The sequence below is a fragment of the Aethalodelphis obliquidens genome, unplaced genomic scaffold (assembly GCF_003676395.1).
Source record: "Aethalodelphis obliquidens isolate GAN/ISIS:26980383/991018 unplaced genomic scaffold, ASM367639v1 scaffold18, whole genome shotgun sequence".
In the NCBI taxonomy this organism is placed as follows: domain Eukaryota; kingdom Metazoa; phylum Chordata; class Mammalia; order Artiodactyla; family Delphinidae; genus Aethalodelphis; species Aethalodelphis obliquidens.
In genome coordinates, this window is record NW_020837962.1 from 10,357,801 (window position 1) to 10,382,277 (window position 24,477).

Sequence of the window (24,477 nt, forward strand, 5' to 3'; positions counted from 1 at the left end):
TTCTCCATATAATTCTGTCTACATTTACTCTATATATCATGTTATTAGGTTCATACAAATTTAGAATACTCTTTTATTATTATAGAGTGACACTCTTTAATTCTAGTGATGCTTTTACCTTAAAGTATATTTGTTTGATATTAGGATTGTGACACCAGCCATCCTCATAGTATTTCAGTGGTATATGATTTTTTTCATCATTTCTTTGCAATCTTTATTGATCCCTCTGTTTTAGATGTGTCTCTTGTACTTAGCATATATAGGATTTTATTTCTATCCAGTGTGATAATCTTTGTCTTTTAGCTGGAGTAGTTGACCCTCTTACCTTTAATGCAATGATTTTACTGTCTTACTGATGGGCTTTCTGCTCATCTCACCTGTTCTTTGTTCCCTTATCTCTTTTTTGCCTAGGTTTAGTTTAGTTGAGTTTTTATTTTTTTTATTTAAAAAAAATATTTATTTATTTATTTGGCCATGCCAGGTCTTAGTTGCAGCATGCAGGATCTTCATTGCTGCATGCAGAATCTTCAGTTGAGACATGCGAACTGTTACTTGTGGCACATAGGATCTAGTTCCCTGACCAGGGATCGAACCTGGGCCCTCGTTATTGGGAGTGTGGAGTCTTAGCCACTGGACCACCAGGGAAGTCCCAAGTGTAGTTGAGTTTTTAAAATTTCATTTTGTTCCTCTGTTGGTTTGATATTTATTCAGGCTTTTACCATTCTTTTTGTGATTATTTTAGAAATTACAATATGCAGCCTTGACTTATCACCCAATAGGAATTATTACCTTTACTTCTCTCCTAGGAAAATCAATGCATTTAGAACATTTACACTTCTCCCATATTAGATGCTTTATTTTTAGTTTTTCAAAACAAGCAACTTTTTTTTTTTTTTTTTTTTTGCGGTACGCGGGCCTCTCACTGTTGTGGCTTCTCCCGTTGCGGAGCACAGGCTCCAGACGCGCAGGCTCAGTGGCCATGGCTCACGGGCCCAGCCGCTCCGCGGCATGGTGGGATCTTCCCAGACCGGGGCACGAACCCGTGTCCCCTGCATCGGCAGGCGGACTCTCAACCACTGTGCCACCAGGGAAGCCCTGTATTTTAAGATTCTTTTCCATTGTAGGTTATTACAAGATATTGAATTTAATTCCCTGTGCCATGTAATAGGTCCTCATTTTTTGTCATTTTATATATAGTAATGTGCATCTGTTAATCCCAAACTCCTGATTTATCCCTCCCCACCCTTTCCGCTTTGGTAACCACAAGTTTGTTTTCTATGTCTGTGAGTCTATTTCTGTTCTGTAAATAAGTTTATTTGTATCTTTTTTTTTTAATTCCACATATAAGTGATATCATACGATATTTGTATTTCTCTGACTTACTTTACTTAGTATGATAATCTTCAGGTCCATCTATGTTGCTGCAAATGACATTATGCTATGATACACTGGGGTGCGTGTATCTTTTTTGAATTAGGGTTTTCATTTTTTCCAGATATATGCCAAGGAGAGGGATTGCTGGGTCATATGGTAACTCTAGTTTTAGTTTTTTAAGGAACCTCTACTGTTCTCCATAGTGGCTGCACCAATTTATATTCCCACCAACAGTGCAGGAGGGTGCCCTTTTCTCCACATCTTCTCCAGCATTTATTATCTGTAGACTTTTTGATGATGGCCATTCTGACTGGTGTGAGGTGATACCTCATTGTAGTTTTGATTTGCATTTCTCTAATAATTAGTGATGCTGAGCAGCTTTTCATGTGCCTCTTGGCAATCTGTATGTCTTCTTTGGAGAAATGTCTATTTAGGTCTTCTGCCCATTTTTTGATTGGGTTGTTTGTTTTCTATTGAGCTAGATGATTTTATTGTTTTGAATTTTCATTCTCTCTGTGTCATAAGCCAAAAAAGACATTGTCTTATAAAGTTAATGTTCATTTGGACTTAATCTCACATTTGACATTTTATTCCTTCTTCTATCCCCAACCTCCCCTCTAGGACAAATTTTTCTTCTGCCTGAAAAACACCCTAGAATTCCCTTTACTGAAATATTTTTTCACCAGGTAGGAAGCTGTGTTGCCCAGGTTGCTGTTGTTGTGTTGTTAATTTTACTTCCAACACACTGACAATGTAATTCTACTACTTCTGCTTCTCCTGTTGCTGCTAAAAACTCAGCAAAACTTGCACTTTTGAAAGTCATCTTTTGTTTTTCTTGGGCTACTTTTAAAATTCTTCATTTGGGGGTTTCTGTACTAGGTATGGATTTCTTTTTAATTATCCTACTTGAGATTTATTTGGCTCCTTGAATTTACGGATTGATGTGTTCCATCAATTTTGGAAAATAATCAGCTTATTTTATCCAGATATTGCTTCATTCTTCCTCCTCTCTTCCTAAAACCCCAATAAAACTTATGTTAGATATTCTTTCCATATAAGGGACGTCTTTGCTCTTCCACTATATTCTCTTTTCTTTTTTCTCTTCATACTTCACTCTAGATTGTTTTATCTGAGTATTAACTCAAGGTTGATCATAGGAACTCAAACTCATATTAGAGAAGTTACCGATCACACATGCGTGCACACACACACACACACACACACACACACCCCTTCACCTAAGCGGGGAGCAAGTCAATGGGGAGTAAGTTGGGGTATCAGGCAGGCACACATGACTTTATCCGAATCCCTCAGTTTTCTCTTTCAGCCAATGCTGACTCTCAGCTGATTCATCAATGACTTCTGCTAGCAATACTTCCTTCCTCCAGCTATGAGTTTGAGTCTCCTCCTGGTTTGTATGTTGTGACCTACAAAACACCCAGTTAGTGCTCTCCAGAGAGATGCAAGGAAATCCATTGTTCAGTGCCCAGTGGCATTAGACTGAACCTAGGTTTTATGCTAAAATTTCTACTGGGAGGTTAGAGGTTATATTAACCAGGACTTTAGCATAGATTTTTTTTTCCTCCTTAGGCTTTTGTCAACGCAAACCATTTTCTCTTCATGTAAACATATTTTCCTCTCTTAAAAAGTTTTCTCAAGAGCATCATGTTCAAAAACAAGTTTCACATAAACACATTTATGACTTTTTTTTGGGGCTGCACCAGGTCTTAGCTGAGGCTTGTGGGATCTTTGTTGCGGCATGCGGATTTCTTAGCTGTGGCATGCAGATTTCTTAGTTGCAGCATATATGCGAGATCAAACCCAGGTCCCCTGCATTGGGAGTGCGGGTCTTACCCACTGGACCACCAGGGAAGTCCCTGGATTTTGTATTTGAAAAGTTACTTGCACGTTGTCGTGTGGACAAATGTTTTTTATTTTCTTGGGACTATACCTAGGAGTGGAATTGCTGGGTCATATGGTGACTCTATGTTTAACCTTTTGAGGAATGACCTGTTTCCCAAGACAGCTGCAGCATTTTACATTCCACCAGGAGTGTGTGATGGTTCCAATATCTCCACACCCACACCAGCATTTGTTATTACCTGTGTTTTTCATTACGGTCACCCTAGCGGGTGTGAAGTGTGTCTCACTGTGGCTCCGATTTGTGTTTCCTGATGACAAGTGACCTACTGCAAGAACAATGCTGCCTTTTGTTTCTCCTTCTGGTTCTACTTTCGGTTTCCCTGCATCACCCTCATCCACCCAGACGGAGGGGAACCCACTGAGCTCGTTCTAAAGAAATAAAGACGTTTCCGAACCGTTGTCGGCAAGACTGGCAAACGCTCAATTCCATCCTTGTTAGAATTTGCTCTCCCTTTCAGCTTTCCCATTAAGGGGCAGTTTTCACAGGTGGTGCTTTAACACTTAAGAGTCTCTCCCTGCCTTTCCCCGTGAAACGCGTGCATCTCACCCAATTTACATGTGCTTTTACCCATCTCCCTGCGGTAGTTATGGGATCAGGTGAGCAAAGACCACCTTAATCCTCCACTGGAGTCCCCTCCTCCTCTGCGCAGGGTTCCCTGCTACACAGCCTCTCCCACACAGAACAGGTTTTCCTAGTTCTGCGAGCCCGCTTCCTCCCAGCCCTCTCCGCTCTGTGGGCTCTGGCGCTGCTCCCGGGCATGTGCACAGGGGTCGGCCAGCAAGCTTATTTCCTGTGTGATGATTGGCAGCGCGTGGACCCGCTGGCTCTGCCCAAGGCTATTCGTGGCAGGTGAGGATCGCCCTTTGCAACAATTCAGGGGGGGAATGCTAGTCTCTGTGCTTCCACCCCCTCCAGACTTGCGTTCAGCTCCCGGGGGTGGGGGATGGGGGTACATCCTGGGAAATACCTAGCTCAAGCCTTCCCAGTTTAGGCAACTGAAGAGCTGAATAAGAGAAGCTCTCTAGTCTTACTACGGCGCTAAGGAAAGGATGAAATGTCACTGCTTTTTAATGTAGCCCATGCCTTTAATTAAATCCCTGTTTATCAATCTTTTTGTTTGTTTGACCACCTTTCCAGCCAGTTGGGAAAGATTAAGTATTTCTAGAGGGGGGAAAATCCTGGTAAAATAGTCAAACAGAATATAGAGAAAAATCAAATAGCTAGTTGTTTGGTCCATGGCAATGCCAACTGTGTTACAAAGACGTGGATTTCTCCCATGTGCTGCGAGACAGGAGCTCAAAGGTGAGCCACAGGAGGAGATGTCTGTGCTGAAAAGGTCCCATCAGCGCAGCAGTGCACAGCCTGGGCAACCTTCTACTGCGCTCAGGCTCCACTTCAAAGGTCTGGCCCTGGGGGGCGCAACTCTGCCTCTTGTATTTTCAGGCAGGATCTTGTGTCCCTCGCAGCCAGACCATGTGGGTTCTCTTTGCTACAGTGGGAGGGCACCCCTAAGATCCCAACCTCCTCAGAGAAGCCATGTTTTCCTGACCACACGAGTGGTATCCACTACCTGAATTCATAGCCAAGAAGGGAGTGATAAGATCCACACGAGGGTGGGCGTCTTGGGCCCACTCATTCCTTTGCTCATCTATTCAGTGGATGTTTCATGAGATGTCGATGATAGAGAAGTGAGCAACAGTAGTTCTGATTCCGAGCCTCTGGACTGAGTCCGTGGGAAACTCTCATCCCTGTGGAATTAGGAACAGAGATGCATGTCAGCAAAGTCAGGCCCTGAGAAGGATGAGTGTTTGGTGGGGACCAAGGGACCTGGACTGGCCTCAGGGCCAGGGAAGGCCCCTGAGGATGAGATGGCTGAGCTGATCTTAGAAGGATAAGGAGGAGTTTTGGGAGTCATGGAGGTTCTAGAGAGAGCAGAGACTGGGGACCAGAGCCCCAGGGAGCACAGTGTCTTCCAGGGACTGATGGAAGGCTGGGGTGGCTGGACACAGAGAAGACCTGAGGCCACTTAGGGCTGGGTCTGACCTGCTGAGGTGGGGTCTGATTTCAGCTGGCTCCAACTGGCAGGGGTGGACCAGGCATTAACATCTGAATGCTCCCATGGCCTCCCAGACACCCCACCCCCTCCCCAGGCACTCGCTGGACTTCCCTAAATCCAGGCAATAAAGGGCATGCCTGGTCCAGAGGGAGTCTCCAGAACCCTGTTCCCCTGCCACGGCTGGGCCCCTTCTGGTTGGTCCTGCCCACGCCTTACCTACCCAGGTCCCACCTGCCCCCTTGGGTACAGGTGTGGTTGACCCCGAGTATCCTGCCCTCCCCCTGCAGCAGCGGTGACCTCATGCCTCTTAGCTGAAGATGCTGCTCCCGCCCTGGCTCTATACCCAGAAGTGGGGACACACAGGGTGCCCCATGCTCAGCCACACAAAGTGGCAGAAAACCTCAAGTCCAAGCAGCTGCATTCGGCTGCTTTCCCAGGGCACCTGTCGGGTCACACCGTTTCCTCCTGACCCCTTCATCCTCTCCATTCTCCCCAGCTCTTCCCCTCCCCTGGGCAAAGCCGGGGACATCAGAGTGCCATGATCCCCAGACCACGCTGGGCCCCTTCTCTCCTTCCAGATCCAGTGAGTCCTTCCCCACCCACCACGCCCACCCCGCACGCTGTCTGGGTGAAGGGAGACTGGGGATGTGGCTTCCCCAGATTCAAGCCAGGGGGACACACCTGGACACACCCTGCTCCATCCACACACATCCACCCCCTGGAGACAGAGCCCGAGACTCGCCTGAATGCTCTTCACCCAGCTCTCCAGCCCCGTCCGTCATTTTCACTGCATTTCCAACAATGCTGGCCTGGCCCTTAGAGCTTCCTATTCTTTCTTTCACTCAGTGTGGTCTGAGTGTCTGCTGAGTGCCAGGGCCACTCCCCTCCAGGTGCAGGGGTGAGGAGGACAGGCAGCATCCCCGTCCCCCTGGGACTGCAGTAATCAAACCCACACATAAGAGCTGAGGCCGTGGCAGTGCTGTGCCCCCCCACAGGACAGGAGTGGGAGACGGTGAAGTGAGTAGGGATTGGACTGGGCAGGAGGGCTGCATGGTCTCTTTCAGGAGATGACGTGGCAGGAACAGCCTTGTGGCTCAGCGAACAGAGATGGCCAGGGTTGGGAATAGTGTGACTGCGGCCAGCAGCAGGGGCTGGGGCTGGAGGTGGAGATTCAACATATAGATGGGTCTGCATCTTGAGAATAAGGGGAGTGATTCCTTCAAGCAGAGGAATGATGCGATCTTATCTGTAGAAGACGACTGTTTGTGTTTGGCACCAAGAGAAGCAAGGAGACCAGTTAGCATCAGGGTCCTCCATGAGCCCCTCAGCTCCCCTAGGTCCTGGAAGGAAGCGGGAACAAGCAGAGTCCTCTGCTGGTTGGCCCTGGAGGCCATGGCCATCTCACCTGCTGGAGGGTGGCCCTGTAGTCCGTCCTTATCCCTGAGCCACGCCCCTCTCAGCCCCATGCTGGGTGCCCTCCCTTCTTCCAACCTCCAGGACCTCAGAACATTCTGGCTTCTTCAGGTGGCCCCTTACTCGGTCCCTGCCCTCCTGGGGGGTGGAGAAAAGGTTTGCATCACAGAGCCACATGGTCTTTGGACCTCTGCTCCTTGCAAAGGACGGCTGGCCAGGCAGATCCACATGAAAATCCAGCCAAGGGGTAAAAATCAGGGTGTTCCAGTCCCTGTACGTTACCTGGAACCAAATCAGAAAAAGATTTACTGCCTCTCAGAACACTGGCATTTCAAAATCCCTAACAAAGGCCTTCCTGGATTAAGATGATTATGATGCAGGTATGACCTGCTGTTCGAAAGTCTGGAGGTGACTCATTCCCTTTATGGAAGGATTTTCCAGAGGGTTCCTCATGAAGAAAGATGCCTCCAAAGCTTTCAAAAGGGAATTTGATTGATGTTCAAGAAGCCATTTGGCCCACAAGCCTTCATCCAGTGTCTCTTGGGTTCTGGGCACCATTCCAGGCCCTAGAATAATCAAAGCAAAGTTCTGCTCTCCAGCAGTAGGTGGGCTTCAGGCAATAAACAAGGCAACTGGTCATTATAGCTGGTGATAAAAAGGATGAAATAAGATAATGTGGTGGACATGGCCTGGGGTGGGGCTCTAAGGAGGTGACACTGAGTGGAGCTCAAATTAATGGGGAGGGGGCAGCCTTGTGAAGGTTTGGCGGAAGAATGTTCCACGTGCAGAGGTTTGGCACGTTTGGATGGCATTTGGAATATGAGAAACTGAAGCATAATAATCAATTATACAGTGGGGGTGGGGCCTATCACAGGAGTCTTGTAGCTATGGTAACAAGTTGGGATTTTTACACTAAGGGTAAAGGGAAGCTGCTGGAGGGTTTAAAGCAAAAAGTGGTGTGAACTGATTTATAGTTTGGGCATCCCACTTGTGCTATTGTGCGGAAGGTGAACCTGGCGGGCGAGGCTGGTAGTATTGATGCAGGATTTGGATTGAACTGGATGCCAACCAATTTGTTTGATCCTCTGTATAAAAGAGAGAGCAGTCCTCCCCCAGGGTGACAGTGTCTCTGGTGGGCATGGCCAGGAGGTCTGCTGGGTGGGGGGGAGGGAAAGAAGCCAGGGACCTGCTTGAGGGCTGGCCCCTGAGTGGGCATAACCCACAGTCCAAACCTTAGCCCCACGGGGAAGGGACTGCCAAGACCGCAGAGTGGAAAGGAGCTAATCAGACTCAGCATCCATCAGGTATCTGGCATTTCGTGTCTGTTATCCCAGTGAATCCTGACAAATACTTGAGATGAGTGTATATATCTGTAATCTCCTGCTGTGTTACAAAATACCCTCAATATACTGGCTAAAAGCACCAAACATTGATTATGTCACCATTTCCACGGGTCAGAAATTCAGGAGCAGCTTCACTAGCTGGTTCTGGTTCAGGGTCTTTCATGAGGTTGTGGTCAAGATGTTGTCCGGGGCTGCTGCCATCTGAAGGCTGGACTGGGGCAGGAGGGTCCTTTTCCATGATGGTGCCCTCATATGGCTGTTGGCTGGAGACCTCAGTCCTTCACCAGTGTGCCTCTCTTCCTGACATGGCAGCTGGCTTCCACTAGAGGGAGAGATGCAAGGGCAAGAGAGGGAGCAGGCAGGAAGCCATGGTGCCTTTTAAGACCAGGTCTCCGAGGTAATGCACCAGTACTTCTGCTTCATTTTATCAGTTGGAAGCCAGTCACTAAGTCCAGCCCACACTCAAGGGGAGGGGAACTAGGGTCCACCTCTTGAAGGGAAGAATATCAAGGGATTTGCAAACATATTTTATTTTATTATTATTTTTAAATTTATTTATTTATTTTTGGCTGCATTGGGTCTTCATTGCTGTGTGCAGGCTTTCTTTAGTTGCAGAGAGTGGAGGCTACTCTTCGTTGTGATGCACAGGCTTCTCATTGCAGTGGCTTCTCTTGTTATGGAGCATGGGCTCTAGGCACATGGGCTTCAGTACATGGGCTCAGTAGTTGTGGCTCGCGGGCTCTAGAGTGCAGGCTCAGTAGTTGTGGCGCACGGGCTTAGTTGCTCCGCGGCATGTGGGATCTTCCCAGACCAGGCATTGAACCTGTGTCCCCTGCATTGGCAGGCAAATTCTTGACCACTGCAGCACCAGGGAAGCCCTGTAGACGTATTTTAAAACCACCATAGTAGACATGTTCACTCCCGTCCCAGGTTGGGAATCTTTTTTTTCTCTTTTAATTTTTAAAAATTGAAGTATAGTTGATTTACAGTGTTGTGCCAATCTCTGCTGTACAGCAAAGTGAATCAGTTATATACATAGAGACATTCTTTTTTTAAAAATATTCTTTTCCATTATGGTTTAATCACAGGATTTTGAATATAGTTCCCTATGCTATATAGTAGAACCTTGTTGTTTATCCATCCTATATATAATAGTTTACATCTGCTAATCCCAAACTCCCAGTCCTTCACTCTCCCCAACCCCCTCCTCCTTGGCAACCACAAGTCTGTTCTCTGTGTCTGTGAGTCTGTTTCTGTTTTGTAGATAGGTTCATTTGTGCCATATTTTAGATTCCACATATAAGTGATATCATATGGTATTTGTCTTTCTCTTCTGACTTAACTTCATTTAGTATGATAATCTCTAGTTGTATCCATGTTGCTGCAATTGGCATTATTTTGTTCTGTTTTATGGCTGAGTAATATTCCATTGTATATATGTACGACATCTTCTTTATCCATTTATCTGTCAATGGACATTAAGGTTGTTTCCATGTCTTGGCTATTGTGAATAGAGCTGCTCCGAATATAGGGGTGCATGTATCTTTTTGAATTATTGTTTTGTCCGGTATATGCTCAGGAAGGGATTGCTGGATCATATGGTAATTCTATTTTTAGTTTTCTGAGGAACCTCCATACTGTTTTCTATAGTGGCTGTACCAACTTACATTCCCAGATTGGGAATCTTTAATGAACTTTCCCTGTGTCACACTACAGGAAGTGGCAGGCGTGGGATTAGAACCTAGTTTTCCAGAGCCTGAGCTCTTCCTCTGGTGCTGCCGAGGGGGACTTTTCCAGAAGTTTCTTGGACTCTGCAACTAGCTTCTGGTGGGGCCAGACCCATTAGCTCGAACTTATGTTTCCAAAAATGTCTCAGTCCAGCCATGGGCCCAGCCTAGGCCCCAAGCTAAGATTTCCCTACTGGGGCAGGGAAACACCCAGCTTCAAACACAAGCATGAGTCCAGATGCTGCCCAGCAGCGTGGTCTGGATCAGGACTGGCTCAAGGCCGGAGAGGCCAACCCACCCAGTGGACCTCAGGTGCTCAGCAGAGTGGGGCTGGGCTCTTCCTCTTCCTTCCCTCCATCCAGCAGTAGGAGGTGCTTGTGGAGTCTTACAAGAGCCAGAGGGCATTGCGGGGTGGGGGGGTGGGGGATGGTATGTGATAGAACTTGTTTGGTCACTCCCAGCTCTGCAATTAAGATCAGATTCACACCCCTGAGGAGCTGCCTCTCTGCAGTAATGGGACCAGATGCTCTGACTTCGGGTCAGCTGGGTCTGCCCTTGAATAAGTTTCCAAGCTTTGGGTGCTCTGTTTGTAAAATGGGAACAATGGGAATAGCATCTACTTCTCAGGGCTGTTGAGAGGATTAAACCAGATAAGGTGTGGAAAGCACTAGGCTCTGTCTTGGCACGTAGTAAGCGCTCAGTGGGCATCAGCTGTCTGAATTCATCGTCACCATTCAGAGCGGTGGCGCCACTTTGTACATGGGCAACACGGTGCTGGTCATGGGAATGTCTTTATGGGGCTGGCCTGCTCTCCATCAAGGGATGCTGTGATCCCATCAGTATCCACTCTTACTCTGATTGGCTTTCACCTTGCACTCTGAAGTCACACTGGGCAACTCAGAGCCCATGCCCTGATAGTAACCTAGGTACATACCTGTAAACCTGGAATTCCTTGCCCAAATAGCTCAAAGTCCATTTCCAGGACCATGCAGGCATCTTCTCTAGATCTGTCCTGAGGACAGAGCACACTACAAATTGTTCACAACTTTATGCCTATGGAGTAGCCCAGAAAAACACCCTTTTGTGGGAGACAGGGTTGGAGCTTGGAGTGCCCACGTGCATGCACATGAGGCCCCTCGTGGTGTGGGATGAATCAGGAGCTGGAAGAAAAAAGAGAGTGGGTGAGGGGATGTCAGCAGGGGCCAGAAATCCCCACACCTCCACGTTCTGGAGCAGAACTCCAGAGAGCCTGAGTATTTTATATCAGAACCTGGCCTTCCAGGTAGTTCTGAAGGTATGCTTGTTAAGGTAGGAGGATAGAACATATTTTACTTTTTAGTTTATTTGACTGTGTATATACACTGTTGTGTGAAATATATATATATTTCATCATAAGGGTTGTGACGTGGTATCTTATTGTGGTTTTGATTTGCATTTCCCTAATTTCTAATGCTAGTGAGCATCTTTTCATGTGTTTATTGGCTATTTGTATATTTTCTTTGGAGAAACGTCTTTTCCAATCCTTTGCCTATTTCTTAATTGGGTTGTCTGTTTTGTTGCTGTTGAGTTTCAGGATTTCTTTATATATTCTGGATATTAATCACTTATCAGATAAATGATTTGCACGTATTTTCTCCTAATCTGCGGGTTGCCTTTCCTCTGTTGATAGTGTTATTTATACATAAAAGTTTTGCATTTTGATGAAGTCCAATTTACCTGTTTTTTTTTTCTTTTGTTGCTTGTGCTTCTGGTGTCACATCTAAGAATATGTTTAATTCTATATGAAATTGCCAAACTGTTTTTCCAAGGTGGCTGCATCACTTTATATTCACACCAGCAATGCATGAGTCTTATTTCTCTACATCCTTGCCAACATTTGTTATTGTTTGGGTTTTTTGTTTGTTTTCTACTATAGACATCAGTAGTGGGTATGAAGTTTTATCTCATTGTGGCTTTAATTTGCATTTCCCTAATGATTAATGGTTTTGAGCATTTTTTCATATACTCACTTGTTATTTGTATATTTTCTTTGGTAAAATATTTAATTAAATCTTTTTCCCAGTTTTAATTGTACTGTTTGTCTTCTTATTTAGTTGTGAGAATTCTTTGTATATTCTGGATACAAGTTCTTTTTTATTTTCCTTTTTTTCTTTTGTTTTTATCTTATTTTATTTTTAATTTTTTTAAATTTGAATATAAGTTCTTTAACATAAATGTATTTTGGATATATTTTCTCCCAGTGTATTATCTGCCTGTCTGTCTTCTTTATGGTGTCTTTTGAAGAACAAAAGATTTGCATTTTAATGAGGTCCAATTGATCATTTTTTTCTTTTATGTATTGTGCTTTTGTTGTCATATATAAGAACTCTTTGACTAACCCAAGATCACAAACATTTTCTCCTATTTTTCTTCTAAAAATTTTATTGACTTTATACATTTTTAATTTTTTACAAATTCCTTTACTGGGTAAAATGCAACCACTTAAAATTTTAAAAAACTAAATTTATTTTAAGATACTTTGTGGTGGGGGGAGAAACGAATATAGAATGACGTGAATAAATGTTAAATCTAGGTAATGGGTGAGTAGGAAATCATTATACCTTTTGTAGGTATGGGGTTTTCTTTTTTATTATTATTTTTATTTATTTATTTATTTTTGGCTGCACCCTGTCTTAGTTGCGGCATGCGGGATCTTTTTCTGTTGTGGCGCACGGGCATCTCTCTACTTGTGGTGTGCAGGTTTTCTCTCTCTAGTTGTGGTGAGAGCAGGCTTCAGGGCGTGTGGTCTCTGTAGTTGTGGCGTGCGGGCTCAGCTGCCCCGTGGCACGTGGGAATCTTAGTTCCCTGACCAGGGATCGAACCCCCATCCCCCGCAGTATAAGGCGAACTCTTCACCACTGGACCACCAGGGAAGTCCCTGGGGTTTTCTTTAATAATGCAATATATATTTTAGTATTTTAGTAGGGTGTTTGAGGGAGTGGAGCTAAACGCATATGTTTGGTTTTCCATCTTCAAATGGAAGTCTTAAGTGGATGTTCACGTATTTATGATTTTTATGCCTTCCCAATGAGTTGACCCTTTAATCATTATGAAGTGTCCTCTTTTTTTCTGGTAATATTTGTATCTTGAAGTCAGTTTTATCTGATATTAATGTAACTGCTGCAGCCTATGTCCCTTTGCTTGTACGATATATCTTTTTCCATCCACTTAATTTCAACCTGTGTCTTTTTATTTAAAGTCAAGCTTTTGCAGACAGCATATAATTGGGTTTTGCTTTTTTAAAAAACCCATTCTGATCACTTTTGCCTCTTTTTAAAATTTATAAACTGTAGAATTTTTTTTCATTTTTATTTTATATTGGAGTAGACTTGATTTACAATGTTGTGTTAGTTTCAGATGTGCAGCAAAGTGATTTAGTTATACATATACATATATCTATTCTTTTTCAGATTCTTGTCTCATATAGGTTATTACAGAATACTGAGTAGAGTTCCCTGTGCTATACAGTAGGTCCTTGTTGATTATCTATTTTGTATATAGTAGTGTGTATATGTTAATCCCAACCTCCTAATTTATCCCACCCCCCTTTCCCATTTGATAACCATAAGTTTGTTTTCTACGTCTGTATGTTTCTGTTTTGTAAATAAGTTCATTTGTATCATTTTTTAGATTCTACATATGAGTGAGATCATATGATATTTGTCTTTCTCTGTCTGACTTACTTCACTTAGTATGATAATCTCTGACCACTTTTGCCTTTTAATTGGAGTGTTCAGTTCATTGACATATAATGTACTTATTTCTATGGTTGGATTTAGGTTTATCATTTTACCATTTGATTTATGTTTGCCCTTTCTATTTTTGTTCTAGTGTTTCTCCTTTCCTGCCTTTTTGGTATTAACTGAATATTTTTAGCAATATCTGTGTGCCATATTACTTTAGTAATTGCTCTAGGGATTGCAATGTGCATCCTTAATTTTTCCCAATCTATTTAAAGCTAGTCTTATGCTACTGCTCCCAAAATGTAGAAACAGGTCCATTTACTCCCTTCCCCCATCCTTTATGCTATAGTTTTTGTATATGCTATATCTTCACCCATTGTAAACTTTACAATCAAGCCAACCCTATAAATTTTGCTTCAAACATTTATATGTATTCTAATGGAATTAAGAGGAAAAATATTCTTTTATATTTGCCCATATATACCGTTTTCAATGTCATTCATTTCTTCCTGAAAATTCAATTTTCCAGGAGATATAGTTTCTTTTTAGTCTGAAGATAGTCCTTTAGCATTTCTATAGAAAAGTTTTCCTGGCAATAGATTCTCTTAGTTTTATCTGAAAGTGTCTTTATTTCACCTTAAATGTCGAAGGAGATTTTCACTGGGTACAGAATTGGAGTTGATTGATATTTTTTTTCCTCTTAAAAATTTAAAGGTGTTGTTCCATTGCACTCTGGCCTCCATTGTTTCTGATGAGAAGTCAGTATCATCCAGATTCTTGTTGCCCTGTATCTATTGTGTCACTTTTCTTTGTCTGCTTTCAAGACTGTCTCTTTATCTTTGGTTTTCAGCAGTTTGAAATGCCTGGATGTAGTTTTCTTTGTGTTTATACAGCTTGGGTTTTTCCGAGTTTCTTGAATCGATGAGTATGTCACCAAATATGGGAAAGTTCCATTCATCATTTCTTCAAAAATGTTTATCTGTCCATCCTCTCCTTTCCTTCTAGGACTCCAATTGCTCATGTTAGACCATTTGATCTTGTCCCACAAGTCATTGAGGCTATTTTTCATGCTTTTTTTTCCTCTCTCTCTAAGCTTCAGTTTGGGTAGTTTTATTGTCCCATCTTCTAGTTTACTGATCTTTTCTTCTACAGTGTTTGATCTGTTCTCAAGCCTATCCAATGAATTTTTAATTAAATTATATTTAGAATTTCCATTTGGTTCTTTTTATTCGTTTCTGTACCTGTCGTCTGTCCTGAGATACCCTATATCCTAAATGTCTGTGTTTATATATCTATATATACTATAAGTATCTATCTATATCTATATATCTTTATATACATATTGTCCTTGAGAACAATTATTTTATGGACTGAATTTTGCCCCCTAATTCATATGTTAAAGCCCTAACTCCCAACTCTGACTGTGTTTAGAGATAGGACCTTTAAAGAGGTAATTAAGGTTAAATGAGGCCCTAATCCCATAGGACTGGAGTCCTTACAAGAAAAGAAAGAGACATCAGGTGTGTGCATGAACAGGGAAAAGGACTTGTGAGGACACAGCAAAGATAAAGTGGCTATCTGCAAGCCAAAGAGAGAGGCTTCATGAGAAACCAACACCACTGGCACCTTGATCTTGGACTTCCAGCCTCTGGAATTGTAAGAAAATAAATTTCAATAGTAAAACCATCCAGTCTGTGGTATGTTGTTACAGCAGCCCTATGTGGCCAATACAAGTTATAATAATTGCTATGGCATCCTTGTCTTCTAGTTCTAATGTCTTGTTTATTTGGGGGTCAGCCTCCATTGATTGTCTTTTCTTTTGAGAGTGGGCCACATTTTCCTATGTCTTTGTATGTCTAGTAAGATTGGTTTGTGAATGATATATTACAGAGACTCTGAATCCTGTTATCTTCCTCTGAACAGTGTTGATTTTTTTTAAGCCAGCATTTAACTTGGCTGGATCCTGTTTGCAAACTCTGTCTTCCCCATAGTGGGAAGCAGCTGAAACCTCAGGTCAGTTCCTTTAGCCTTAGCTTGGTGCCAATGCATGCATTATTTATGAGTCAGCCAAAGATTTGGGCAGTTTATACACAGAATTTGGAGCACTTCATCTCTGTTTCTGTTCTTGCCAAGTTTTCTCTCCCTCCTTTCCAGCAGCTGTGCTTGTCACAAATCATCCCCTGGTTCCTCAAACCAATAGAGCTATGAGTTTTCTATTGGAATTTTAACCATCTGGAATGGTGGTTACTGCAACCTTCCCTCAGGCTAGAAACCATAAAAATGTGAAATATCTAATGCAGTTCCATTCTTTCAAGGGTTGATGCCCCTCCAGTATTGTTTTTGGTTTCCTTCCAGGGCCTTTAAGTAGGTGCTTTTTTTAATGTTTGGTCCAGAATTTTCAGTAGTGATCTGCAGAAGGGTTGATCCAATAGGAGCTCCTTGCGCATATCTGAATAGAAGCCCTAAGTATCACTGGAATCAATACAAGTGTCTCTACTTCACTCTCTCTGCCTTAGTCTTAAGCCACCATAGCACCAAGACTAAAGCTGTAACTTCCACACTAGTTTCTCCTAATACTTTATCCCCATTAAGCTCATTCTCCACATGCTTAGAACACTTCCATGCGTTGACCTTGGGTCCCCTGTTCCTGCTCTACACACTTCCTGGGATATTTCATCCACTTCTGTATTCAGTTGCCATCTCTTTGCTGATAACTCCTGAATGTGCACATCCAGCCCAGAGTATATCCTATGTATGCAGCTTCCTGCTGGATGTGTCCTTTTATTGATGTCAAAGGATCCTTTAACTTATTATGCCCTAAACTGACATCATTATTTCCCTTCTCAAAACTAGTTTTCTGGGCTTCCCTGGTGGCGCAGTGGTTGAGAGTCCGCTTGCCAATGCAGGGGACATGGGTTCGTGCCCCGGGAGGATCCCACGTGCCGCGGAGCCGGCTTGCTGAGCCTGTGCGTCTGGAGCCTGTGCTCTGCAATGGGAGAAGCCACAGCAGTGAGAGGTCCGCGTACCGCAAAAAAAAAAAAAAAAAAAAAAAAACTAGTTTTCTTGTGTCCCCGATCATAATGAATATCTCCACCATCCACTCATTTTCCCAAATAAGAGATCTGGGAGCCACTCTTGATCCCCCCTACTTCCATGCTTAATCTCCAAAATCTCTTGGTATTTATCTCCTTAACTTCTCTCAAAACTGCCCATGTTTCTCCATCTTCATTTCCACTGTTCCCATAGTTTCTAGCCTGGGTTGTTAGCAATTGTCTCCTAATTGGCCTTCCTTCTTCTCTTGTCCCTCCCATCCCTTCTATGCCCAGTGGCCAGAATGACATTTTGGTGATACTAGGTTCCCTTTCTTTTCCATAAACATTTTTTACACAGCTTATGAGTTCCTTTTTTTTTTTTTTTTTTTTTGCGGCACGTGGGCGTCTCACTGTTGTGGTCTCTCCTGTTGCAGAGCACAGGCTCCAGACATGCAGGCTCACAGGCCCAGCCGCTCCGCGGCATGTGGGATCTTCCCGGACCAGGGGCACGAACCCGTGTCCCCTGCACTGGCAGGCGGACTCAACCACTGCGCCACCAGGGAAGCCCCATCACCTTATTTTAAATTGCACCTGTCCCACATTGACACTCTGGATCATCCTTAACCTATCTTATTAATTTTCTGCATAGTGTTTATCACCTTCTAACATATGCTGTAGAATTTAATCATTAATTATATTCATCTTCTCTCTCTGCCTACTAGAATGTAAGGTCTGTGAGGGCAAGGACCTTTGATTTGTTTGCTGTTGTATTCCAACTACAGTGCCTGGCACATAATAATTGGTCAATGAGTACTTATGGAATGAATGAATAAACCTACCAAGAACATTATTTTTACTCAGGTTGGTAACAAGACATAGATGCATCTATCACTGTTTAAATTCAACATTATTCTGAAAGACCTAACTGGCAGTGTATAACAAGATAAATAAATGGAAGTTATGAGTATTGGACAGGAGAAACAAAATTTCGTTGTTTTCATTTCATGTGATCTGATGGCCTAAATAGAAAATCCAAAAGACGCTAGAGAAAAATTATTAGTGTGATTAGAACTAGTAAATAAGTAATTGGCAAATTTGTTGAATCAGCCAAAGATATGCAGGACTTTATGGAAAAAGTTATAAAACTTTGCAAGACAGAAGAAAATTTAAGGACTTTCCTGGTGGTCCAGTGGTTAAGAATCTGCCTTCCAATGCAGGGGACATGGGTTTGATCCCTGGTCGGGGAACTAAGATCCCACATGCCGTGGGGCAACTAAGCCCATGCGCTGCAACTACTGAGCCCACGTGCCACAACTAGAGAGCCCGCGCAGGGCAACTACTGACCCTGCATGCTCTGGAGCCCATGTGCCACAACTAGAGAGCAGCCTGTGTGCTGCAACAAGAGCCTGCGCTCTTCAACAAAAGATCCTGCATGCTGCAACTAAGACCCGACACAGCCAAAAATAAATAAATAAATATATTTTTTTAATGACAGAAGAGGGCTTCCCTGGTGGCACAGTGGTTGAGAGTCTGCCTGCCAATGCAGGGGACGCGGGTTTGTGCCCTGGTCCGGGAAGATCCCATATGCTGCAGAGCGGCTAGGCCCATGAACCATGGCCGCTGAGCCTGCGCGTCCAGAGCCTGTGCTCCGTAACGGGAGAGGCCACAACAGTGAGAGGCCCGCGTACCGCAAAAAAAAAAAAAATGACAGAAGAAAATTTAAATAAATGAAGAATGTCTGTGGATGGAAAGACTCAATATTTCAATATTTGAGAAACTTTTTATTCTGAAAATTTCAAAATACACAAAAGTATACAGAATCATATAATGAATTCTCAAGTGCCCATCACTCAACCTTCATAACTGTCAATTCCTGGCCAATCTTGTTTCATCTCTTTTCCCATCTACTCCTCCCAGGCATCCTATTATTCTACCTACAAATATTTCAGCCTATCTCTCTAAAATATAAGGACTATTTAAAAATATATAATCACAGTATCATTATCACACACAAAAATGTAACATTAATTTCTTAATATCATTTCATGCCAGTCAGTGTTTCAATTTCCAGTTGTTTCATTATTTTAAACTTGTTGGAATCAGGGTTGTTATGTTTCTTAAGTACCCTTATATTCAGGATCTCCCTTCATCTACTTTATGTTTTTTTCTTTGAAATTTATTTGTTAAAGAAGTCCAAGTTGCGTTTCCTGCAGAGCTTCCCAGAGTTTGGATTTTGCAGATTACATCCCATAGTGTTGGAATGACATGTTCCTCTGGAAGACTCACTATATTTTAAATGGCAATTCTCCTCAAATTAATCCACACATTCAGTGCAGTTTCAATAAAAAATCCAATTTTTTTTATGGTCCTGGAAAAACTTACCTTAAAATTCATCTAGAAGAGTAAAGGGCTAAGCATAGTCAAGACAGCTTTGAAAAGGAAGAGGGGGTGGTGGAACTCTCCTTACTAGATATCTCTAAATTTGAAACACTGTAATAGAGGTGGGGGAACCTTTCAGTTGACCCTTAAAAAGCTCAGGAGGTTAGGGGTGCCCCCTATAAAAGAGACCTCAGAGAGCTCCCTCATCCCTTCCACTATGTGTGGACACAGAGAGAAGACAGCCGTCTATGAATCAGGAAGCATGCACTCACCAGACACCAAATCTGCTGGCACCTTGATCTTGGACTTCCAGCCTGCAGAACTGTAAGAAAGAAATTTCTGTTGTTTATAAATCATCCAGTCTATGGTATTTTGTTTTAGCAGCCTGAACAGAGTAAGGAGTAAGACAGAGCAGGGTCTTGAGACATTTGTACACTCAACATTATTCATAATAGCCAAAAGGTGGAAGCAACTTAGACATCCATCAATGGATGAAGGGATAAACAAACTGCAGCATATAAATACAATGGATTATTATTCAGCCTTAAAAAGGAAAGAATTTCTGACATGCGCTACAACACAGATGAAGCTTGGAGTAGAACAGTGGTTGCCAGGGGCTGGGAAGAGCAGGGAATAGTGAGTTATTGTTTAATGAATACAGTTTCAATTTGGCAGGATGAAAAACTTGTATGCACATGTCATATTTAGGTCAACCATATTAATTTGTTGGGGGGTGGGGATCAAAAACAGTCAAGTATTGGCAATTCCACTTGGTTTGACTTAGTAAAAATAAACATCTTACATGGTAACCACATACACCAAGGAAAGTGGTGACTTTGGGGGAGAGGGGCAGGAAATGGGGGCTTTAGCTCTGTCTCTGACATGTGATTCCTTAAATAAATAAGTAAAATAAAGGTCTGAAGCTGATATGGCAAAATGTTAACGTTGTCTACCTTAACAATATAGACACAAGTGTCTCTACATTACTTTCTGGAACTGGTTTGAAATTTTTCATGAATAAAAATAAAAATCGTGCCTGGGAGAAGAGAAGTGAGTTGGGCCAGTGTAGACAACTGGGTCAAGCAGCTTGACTGGGAATGGAGGAGATGGGGCAGGATCAGGGTTGACCGTTTATTGAGGAGAAGCAGCCCCGGGGTGGGGGTGGGGACTTCACTGGTGGCGCAGTGGTTAAAAATCTGCTTGACAATGCAGGGGACACAGGTTTGATCCCTGGTCCGGGGAAGATCCCACATGCCACGGTGCAACTAAGCCCATGTGCCACAACTACTGAGCCCAACTGCCACAACTACTGAAGCCCACGTGCCTAGAGCCTGTGCTCTGCAACAAGAGAAGCCACTGCAATGAGAAGCCCATGCACCGTAAGGAAGAGTAGCCCCCGCTCGCCAAAACTAGAGAAAGCATGTGCGCAGCAACAAAGACCCAACGCAGCCAAAAATAAATAAACAAATAAATAAATAAATTAAAAAACAAAACAAAACAAACAAAAAGAAGCCCTTGGGGGTAGGGGGGAGATTAAAGGTTCAGGAAAGGGGACAGTGGGAAGTTACCCTGAGGTCCCCAAGAAGAGAGTTGGGAGCCATTCCCAGGAAGCAGAGCACCTGAGGCAGAGCTGGAGTGGAGACAAGGTTGCGGCTTCTGTTTGGGGCCCGCTGAGCATGAATGTCCACTGGGGTCCGAGGCAGGAGCCTGAGCTGCACATTCCTCAATTCTCCCCCATCAACGTCCTCTCTTTCCAGTTCAGTCTGTGACTCTGGGTCTCTGTTTTCTTTCTGCTGAGTTCATCCCTCAGCCCCCACCTGGGAAATCCCAATCACATCAAATCCAACCCCGCCCTGCCCTTCCCCCCAGAAGCTTTCACTTGGTGCCACCACGCAGATCCCTTTTTCGCTCTCCCAACTGGTCCTGACTTGTGTCCTTCTGCTGGGAGCACCAGCCTCCTTCTGTCTTTCCTTGTCTCTCTTACTTCTTCCCAAACCGACATGTTAAGAACCAGTTTGATTGATAGAGAGTTCCTGTACCATACAATTCACCCAAAGTGTAGATTTCAATGGTTTTCAGCTCAGAGTTGTGAATCTTCATCACCATTAATTTTGGAACATTTTCATCTCCCCAAACAGAAACCTCATAACCTTTGGCGACCATCCACTGTCTCCCCCTCTCCCCAGCTCCCTGAAACCACTAATCTACTTTCTGTCTCCATGGATTTGCCTATTCTGGACATTTCATATAAGTGGAATCATACAATATATGGTCTTTAGTGACTGTCTTCTTTCACTAAACATCGTATTTTCAAGGTTCATCCATGTTGTAGCTGTGTCAGTGCTTTATTCCTTGTCTGGCTGAATAATATTCCATTGTGTGGCTATAACACATTGTATTTATCCATTCAGCAGTTGATGGATTCAAATGGACTTTTCTCAGGAAATCTCTCCTGATTTATTTCTACCTAATCCTCCTCTCCCGGGCCCGAAGCATTCCGTAAATGGGGATTCCTTGGTGACACGGCCTCTGAGAATGGAGAGAGCAGGAGGCAACCTTATGTTTGCAACCTAGCAGAGCCCCTTAGTGGCTGAGTGACTGGCCCTCCTTGGGGCCTTATTTCTTGCTTAATAAAATGTGGACAATGATATTTCCTTCCAGGATTGTGGGAAGTCCTGATCCAAGTGGAGCATGTGGCAGAGTGGCCTGGCATACAGAAGGCACTCAATAGTGCTGGGTCCCTTTTGTCTGTGTCGACCTTGATCCCAAGCTAAGGGTGGGCAGACAGGAACCATACTTCCTTCCTTGCTATTCTGCTGTCGATGTCTGAGTGCGGTGTTCTTTGACGGGAGTCAGACTAAGGAGAGAAGACATAGAAAGGAAAGAAAAAGCAGATATCAAGAAATACCAGAGGAATGTAATAAAAGGATACAAATGAGATAGAAAAAGGTCTGTAGAGCAGGTATGTTTCAGGGTTGAGCGTGGTGAGGTAGGAAGAACATGGGGTTTGAAGGTTTGAAGACCTGTGTTTCAGCCCCAGCCCTGACACATCCAGGTCACTTACCTCTGGGTTACAGGGACGGGTGCCCTCAATTTCCCCCTCTGGGGGTGAGGGGTGGTATGAGCTCATGGGCCCACTGTTGTGTAAACCATTTACCCAGGGACTCTGAAGGCCAGATGGTGTCCCTACTGATCCAAGCAGGTCCTGGCTGTGGCCTCTCAGTGACCTGACACGTTGTCCCCTCTGTGGGTGAGTGGCCTGGAGCTGCCTCAGGCTGGAGCCCATCCTTCTCGGTGTCCTGGAGGCCTCTAGGACTCAGGGGAACCTGACAGTGTTCATTCATTCATCAAATTTTACAAACCTACCTCTTGCAGGGCACTGTACTATGACTAAGACCTGGCTCTTGCCCTCAAGGGGCCCACAGACTTGGGGTGAGAGGGACACACAAGGCACATTCAGATATAGGATGCCACTGGCCTTGTGTTACTCTGTGACTCTAAACACCTTCTGCCTTCTTGTGCAAATTGCCTTCCTGAATGTTTCTGTTTCTGATTTCCAGGCCTTGCTCTTTGGCCTCGTCAAATATATAGAGATTTCTTTCTTTATTCTTTGCCCAAGAGATTAGCACAGTGGCAGTGCCCTCAGGAGATTCTCAGGGGATATTTGATGGATAAATAAAGACATGAAGGATGATAAATGAAAGTGTGTGGTATGCCTTCACAGAAGTATGCCCACAAGTGCTGTGGGAGTCCAAAACTGAGCTGGGGGGGCTTCCTGGAGTAGGTGATGTTTGAACTGGGTCTTGGGATTAGAGTTTGCCAGGTATATGTATTCTCAGCGCAGGGAACAGCATTTGCAAAAATATAAAAAGGTCAGAATGGTAAGAACTTCCTAGTGGCTGCGTGGGTGTCGGGGAGTGAGGGTGGAGTGAAGAATGGAAAGTGGAAGGGAGGGATGGGGGGCAGTCAAGATTTTGAACAATATAAAGAGAAGAAAGTAGAAAGATCACTCAGTCTTGACACTTGAAGACAATCACTTTTTTGCATATATATATTTGTTTAAAACAACTATACATATGTTCTTTTTTCCCCCAGACTATATATATATATATATATATATATATATATATATGGGCTTTTTTTTTTCTATGTGTAGGAGCTATTTGTTTCAAGCAGAGTTCTTTCTCTGTTTTTCCAAGAAGTTAACTCTGATGCTGCGTGGGGAGAAATACAGTTTGCAAGGGACACTGAAGTGGGAAGCTGCCATCGTAGCCACTTGGGAGATGCGAGACGCCTCTGGGGCAGTGGGATGGGGACGAAGAGCGGTTTGTCCAGGTAAAGGACCTGGGAAGGCAGGTTGCTTGGTGGGTGGGAGAGAGGGAGAAGTCGGTGCTGTTTCACAGGATTCTAGCTTAGGAAACAGGTTGCTGGTGATACCTTTCGGATAAGGACTTCGGATGAAGCGCTGGCAAGTTGTGAGAAGCAGATAAGGAGCTGAGATATGTGAACACCTTAGATTTTTGTGGAACTGTCCTGCGGGGAGTGGCCACGCGGGCTGGTCTCCCTGGGACCCCACACCTGTCTGGAACACCTGTGGGGTCCAGGTAGTTGTCCTGGGGTGGGGGGCGCGCCCCGGTCGTCGAGGCCCTAAGCCCTAATGTAATGGGAACTTCTGGGCCGGGCGCAGGCTGAGCGCGTCCGTCTGGGAGGCAGCGCTCACCAACTCCCGATACAGGTGACCCCCATCTCATCGGGCTGGGGAACAGGGGCTCAGGAGTCTTGCGCCCCCCTCACTTCACGTGGGGGAGTTCGAATTCCGGCCCTGCCACTTCCTGCCTCAGTTTCCCCATCTGCACCCGCTCGCAGGCGGACCCGAGAGCAGTATGTAACCTGCAGAGGCCACGACACATCGATGGCATCCGGAGAGGGGAAGTGGCCAGGCCTGGTCGCGGAGGAGGGTCGCGGGGCAGGGGCGTGAGGAGCCGGGACCTGGCAGAGTCGCCCTGCGGGACAGGCGGGCCCGGCCGGCGCCGACTCCGCGCCTGGGGGCCCGGCTCGCGACCAGGTCGTAGCCAGAGCCCTCGCCGCCCAGTCACCGTCAGAACAAAAGTGGCGGCGATGCCCGGCGCTCGGCGTCCCGCAGGCCCGGCCCCCGCCAGGCAGCCCAGCAGCCCCGCCGCCCGGCGGCACGACGCACAGCGACCGCATCTTCGGCCCTTTCCGTCCGAGCGTGCTCGGCTCTTTCCGCTGCGGCAGGCGCAGGTGGAGGGGGCGGGGCGGGGGCCGTGCGTGGTGACGCCTCGGGGGGGGTGACGCACCGGCGTGCCCCGCCCCCTCCCCCTCCCCGTTCAGGCTCTGGAAAGAGAAGAAAAAAAACTTTCTTTTTTTTTTAATTGAGGAATCAACAGCCGCCATCTTGTCGCGGACCCGACCGGGGCTTCGAGCGCGATCTACTCGGCCCCGCCGGTCCCGGGCCCCACAACCGCCCGCGCACCCCGCTCCGCCCG

The 24,477-nt window shown here is 44.8% G+C and overlaps 1 protein-coding gene across 1 annotated transcript in view; it reads left to right on the top strand.

Moving 5' to 3' along the window:
- Positions 1-4,068: 4,068 nt before the first annotated feature.
- The window catches only part of CREBBP (CREB binding lysine acetyltransferase), a 150,189-nt gene continuing 129,780 nt past the window's right edge, over positions 4,069-24,477 (top strand). Inside the window, exon 1 of the mRNA XM_027117557.1 lies at positions 4,069-4,147. Within this exon, the coding sequence (XP_026973358.1) occupies positions 4,096-4,147 (52 nt within the window). The 5' untranslated portion in view covers positions 4,069-4,095. The remainder of the gene's footprint in view (positions 4,148-24,477) is intronic.